General features: G+C 26.9%; 1 protein-coding gene across 3 annotated transcripts in view; it reads right to left on the bottom strand.

The window, feature by feature from the left end:
• LOC107842456 (3-ketoacyl CoA thiolase 1, peroxisomal) overlaps nucleotides 1-3,481 on the bottom strand; it is a 12,542-nt gene extending 9,061 nt beyond the window's left edge. Inside the window, exon 1 of one of the 3 annotated variants that reach the window (XM_047396919.1) lies at nucleotides 3,234-3,481. In XM_047396919.1, the coding sequence (XP_047252875.1) occupies nucleotides 3,234-3,323 (90 nt within the window). In that variant the 5' untranslated portion in view covers nucleotides 3,324-3,481. The remainder of the gene's footprint in view (nucleotides 1-3,233) is intronic. The other 2 variants (XM_016686304.2, XM_016686305.2) reach the window with 2 other exon arrangements.
• Nucleotides 3,482-6,000: the final 2,519 nt, after the last annotated feature.

The raw sequence follows: 6,000 nt of genomic DNA, 5'->3' as shown, positions 1-6,000 counted from the left end.
AAAAAAAGGTTAAAGACAAATGAATTAAAAAAAAAAAAAAAAAGAAATAGATAATGCTTGAGAAAAAAGAAAAAAGAGAAAAAAATAAAGGTTGAAACAAACGAATTAAAACATGAAAATAAAATTAAAGGAAAAATAAAAAGTGAAAATAATAGAAAATAAAATTTGAGAGACAAATAAGTATGGAAAGTTTAAAAAATATATTTGAGGTGTAGAGGGGCAAAATGGTACTTGTACCATACTTAAAAAGTAAGGAAGGTTATTTTTTAAAGACATTTATTATTGGGGTCAAATATCTAAAGTCACTCATATTTGGGTCTATGGCATGCAATTTCCTGAACTAATAGTTATTCTCATAAAGCCACATTTGATTTTAGTCTTCCTTATTAAAGAAGCGTCTTTATAAGCTATTTGTCGCGTCAACATCCAGGTGTAACCGTTATAGCCGATAATTAACACGACGGGTATATCTGGTATGGAGAAAAATATTTTTAAAATTTTTTTTATTATTTTCCTATGTTTGATTGAGTAAAATATTTAAAAAAATATCCTCTCCAGGAACAAGTTCCTTAAAAATAAGTTCTATATAAGCCCTCTGTCCCAAATTTTCTAATTTGATTTATCATTTTACTTATCCTTTTATCCTTTTTAATTAATCAAGAAGAGACAAAATTCTTTTTTCATATTTTACTTTTTACATTAATTACTTTTTCTTCAAATTAAAATATAAACATTACTTAATAGGGACACTATGATAAACTGATTATGTTATTAATTATTTTTTTTAATCAATGTGTCATTTCAATTTGGGACGAGTAATTTGACACGGAGGAAGTAAGTAATTTCGAAATAGAGAAAACAAGTTGTATTAAGTGATATATTCCATATTTACTTTATCTTCCCACCAACCCAAACCCCCGCCCCTTCCCCTTTACACCGCCATCACCTCAAGGCCCTACACCCCACCCACTCAACAACAATAACAAACTCGTGTATTTCTACAAAGTGAGATTTGGGGAGAGTAAAATGTACGTAGTTCATACCACTAACTCCGAAAAAGTAGAAAGGTTATTTTTAATAGACACACCCCGCCCACTCCTACAACAACAACAACATACCCAATATATTCCCACCAAGTGGGGTCTGGGAAGGATAAAGTGTACTCAGTTCATACCACTATCTCAGTGGTGATATAGAGAGGCTGTTTCCGATAGAGCCCGGCTCAAAATAAAACAATCCGGAAAGAGTCAGATGTTATAACAGCTCAAAAACAATCTTTCATCATGAGATTTCAAGATTAGTTTATGCAGCTAAACCAAATCGCAAACACCACAAACCAATAGAAACCGAAAAACTTAAAAAGGACAACAAATAATTTTTCTTTTTTGCTATATTACATACTGCCTCAATTCCTTTTATTTGTTACTTTGGTGGCACACCATTTAAAAAAATAATTATTGATAGATTATTTTTATCATATTATTCCTATTAATTGATATTTATGATAAAATATATTGAAAGTGGTTTACAGAATAAATAATTAATGATAAAGGTAAGATAGGAAAAATTCTTTTATCTCAAAAATAATAAATAAAAATAAAAATTCAATTAAAAAAATAAGAAAAACTAAAAGCAAAAGAAAGTATAAATGATCTTGAAATAATATTTCTTTTGCTTACTTAGTAACTGCCAAGAAACTATGTGTTTGGTATGAAGGAAAACATTTTTTGGAAATGTTTTCCAGTTTTCTCCTGTTTGGTTGGCTTGGAAAATGACTTTCCTTCAAAAAGTAAGGAAAACATTTTCCAAAACTCTCTTTCAACCCCACTCTTAAATTGAAATATTCATACAACTCTCAAAATCACTCATCCCTACTCCGACACTCAATCTCCCACCTCACCCCCACCCCCTACCACCCCTATTAAAAAATATATTTTAATTTTTTTGTACCTCACCCTTACCCAAAACCCTACTTCCTTCCCCTTTCCAAAAACAAAAAAAGTAACTTTTTAAAAAAAAAATCAAACATTTTTCTTACCTCCTCTGCCAACCTCCCCCCCCCCCCCCCCTTTTTCAAAAAAAATTAAATTTTTAAAAAAAAAAAATTAAAATTCAATTTTTTTCTTATCCCACCATCACTCCCCTACCCCGACCCCCACCCCCTACTACCCACATTCAAAAAAATATATTTCAATTTTTTTTTACCCAACTCATACTCCCCTACCTCTACCCCTACCCCGTACTAGCCCCCAACCTCTCCCCACCCCCCCCCCCCCACCCCCACTAAAAAAATTGTTTTTTAAAAAATTAAAATTATTTTCTTACCCACCCTTATTACCTATTTTGACAATCCCGTCACTGCCGTCGACAGTCGCTGTCGCGTGCAGCCATTGTCATTACGTCAACGGTGATGACTCAGCAAGTTGATATTTATGGTTATTTCATTTGTGTTGAATTAATTATATTTAAGAATGAAAATAGGTTTGAAAAAAGATTATTTTTCTAGAAAAATCATCAATTTTAAATGCTCACTACTTTAATCTTCAAAATCGAAATAAAAATACGAAATAACCGAACCGAATTTGTAAAAATCGAACCAAACCGAAATAATTTTGGTTGATTATGATTGTCATTTTCGTCAACCTGAAAACCAAAAACCTGTACCGATATTCAACAATCAAACCGAACAAACCGAATGCACCCCTAAATATAAGTAAAAAACAACTTATTTTTTAAAAAAATATTTCTCATCCTTCATATCGAACACACCCCAAAAAATATCTTTTGAGATCAAAAAATATTTTTTTTAAATATATTTTTACGCTTCAGCTAAAGATTAAAATGTATTTTTTAAAAAATATTTTTTCATTCACCAACCAAACATTACAAACTATTTTTCAAAAAATATTTTCCATCCACCAACCAAACACAGAAAACAAGTAAGAAATCTACTTATTTTCCAAAAAAACATTTTCTAGAAAAACATTTTCCATGAAAAATATTTTCCTTCGTACCAAACACACCCAACTTGTTTTCAAAAAAAAACATTTTCCGTAGAAAAATATTTCCCTTCATATCAAACGCACCCTACGAATAGCCTCAAGTCTAAAGAGGTTCTTCGCTGTTCTGCCTATTTTCAAGGTTCTTTCTTCTTTCTTTTTCCTTTTTGTTAAAGGAAACAAAAATAAAAAAACAAGAATTATAGAAGTAAACTGGAAGTAGAAAAGGCTTACAGTGAGAGAAGAAGATTCATGATGAGAAAAAGAACGAATGGGGTGAAGGTGCTCCAGTAGAACTCTCTGTCTTTCAATCGCTTTTTCCATTACTAATGCTTCTTCCTTCACAGCACAGAAATAAAAATGGATTATTAAAGCTAATGATTATATATATATAGTTAGTTAGGACCAAGAAATAGTCCCACGAGAAATTTTAGTGAAATATGTGGGGTAATTGGTGTAGTCAGACGTACATGTGAAAGCAAAGTTCGACGAAAAGTTGGTCTTGTTTTCATTAATCGGTGTAAGAATTATGCTTCTCAATCCACTAAACTAATACTTTTTATTATAATTAAATTATATAATATATAATCTACTATCTACAATATATAATCTATAATTTATATTTTATATTTATAATCTATAATTTATATCTATATCTATAATCTACAGTATATATATAATACTCCCTCCATCTCATTTTATCCGTCCCAAATTGGCTAAATTGATATTCCATTTTACTTGTCTTTTCATGTTTTACCTTTTACATTAATTACTTTTTCTTTAAATTAAAATATAAACATCATTTATTAAGGATACTTTAGTAAACTAACCATGTTATTTATTATTTTTCTTAATTATTGTGACATCCCAATTTGGGACAAGTAAAATAGGACGGAGAGAATATATTATAAGTGTAAAAACCTTAAAAATATTATTTGAACTTTTTGTCATTCATTGAAAATCTTTATTTTAAATAAAATCATCTTTTCATTATTTTTCTCTAATATTTAAGAGTTAAAAAATAGTTATATATATTTAAAACATTTTCTTATTAAAAATCATCAGAATTAATAACAACTGATATTTTTTTATTAGTTCGAGAATTTTAAATCAATTAAATTTAATTTTAAAAAGATTTTAAAAATCTAGAAATCTCTCTCTCTCGCTCGCTATCTATCTATCTATATATATATATATATATATATAACCTATATCTATAATCTATAATCTATATAATCCATTAAAAGTATGAAGGGTCTTAGTAGCCATTTGCCATGAAAACTAAAATTTTTCGGAGTTGGAGTTGAAATTGGAGTTGGAGTTGTGTTTGGCCATATCTTTTTTGAAAAAAAAAATGACTTTTGAAAAAACTTTTTAAAATATGATTTTATACCCTAACTTTTACAAACTATCAAAATCACTCAACTAAAATTTATCTACTAATGGAAAAAAAACACAATTAGCCACTATTATAAAAATAATTACATATACATGGCCATATTTAATGAATTTCAATTATGACATATATAATATTTACATTAATAGCCTTTTTCTCATATTTGAAAATTTTAAATATGGATGTTATATTAACAGATCACTGCTTCCTGTTTTTTAGGTAACAAATATTATCTTTCAAACATATTTATTTTTTTAGGAATTTATTTAATTTATTTCTTTCATTTTCCATTCCTAGAAAATAGGAATGATGAGTTGTTATTAAATTTTAGGGTGCCGCTAATTTATTTCTTTAATTTTCTTATACATGAAAGATTTTACTGTGTGTGAATAAAATTTTTTCTATGTAAAACATACTTTGCATATTTATGGTATATTATATCATATACCATAAATATATAAATATGTTTAGTATGTTTCTTTATACTTTGTATTTTTATATATGTGTGTATATGGTATATACATGGTATAAACTTCATATATAACATACTTTGTATATTTATATTATAAATATGCTTAGTATGTTTCTTCATACTTTGTATATTTATATATGTGTATATATGGCATATACATGGTATAAACTTTATATATAACATACTTTGTATATTTCTATTATAAATATAATACTTTATATATTTATGGGTATAAATATAATACTTTATATATTTATGGGTATAAATACAATACTTTACATATTTATGGGTATAAATATAAATTAGCAATAAAATAATGTCTTAAATAAGGGATAAAAATAATGGATAGAAAAAGAGATATATATTAATTAGGATAGCATTAAGTTTGAAATTATAATTATCTTATTCTTTAAAACTGTTATATACGTAATATTTAAAAAGTAATGTTATAAGGAGAGTTTTATGTAAAAATTTAAAAGATTGAGGTTATATATAATAATAATAATAAAAGTTGAAATTGAAAAATTGTGAAAACAACAAAAACCTATTTTCCCTTTTCAGAAAAATTTTCGAAATTATTTTCCGAATTTTCATGGCCAAACACCACAATTTCCAACTCCGAAAATTTTTTTCGAAAAAAAAGAAAAATTTCCATGGCCAAACGGGCCCTTAGAAATATTGTTTAAACTTTTTGCCCTTTATTAAAAGTTTTAATCTAGACAAAGTCATCTTTTCACTATTTTTTCTAATATTTAAGAGTTAAAAATTAATTAAATATACTTATGGTAAAACCTTTCCTTATTAGAAGTCATCAGAATTAATGACAACTAATACATTTTTCATCAGTTTATGAATTTTAAATCAACTAAATTTGATTTTAAGAAGATTGGAAAATCTGTAAATAAATATAAAAGCATTAGAATAAGAAAAATTTAAGAAGTACTAAAATTTTAAAAGTTTTAAATACGTAATAAGAATGTAATTGATGATTTTGTAATAACTGAACTTTAAAAATAAGGAAGAATTTTAAACATATGGGAAAAAAAATAATTGTACCACAAATATGGTTCAAATTGATGTGTCTCTCTTAGTCTCTGGCAGTAAAGAAAAGTAATACAAAAGTAATGATCCGC

Source organism: Capsicum annuum, chromosome 9 (assembly GCF_002878395.1).
Source record: "Capsicum annuum cultivar UCD-10X-F1 chromosome 9, UCD10Xv1.1, whole genome shotgun sequence".
Classification (NCBI taxonomy): Eukaryota; Viridiplantae; Streptophyta; class Magnoliopsida; order Solanales; family Solanaceae; genus Capsicum; species Capsicum annuum.
The sequence above is the reverse complement of the archived record's forward strand: the minus strand, read 5'-3'. Positions and strand labels throughout refer to the sequence as shown.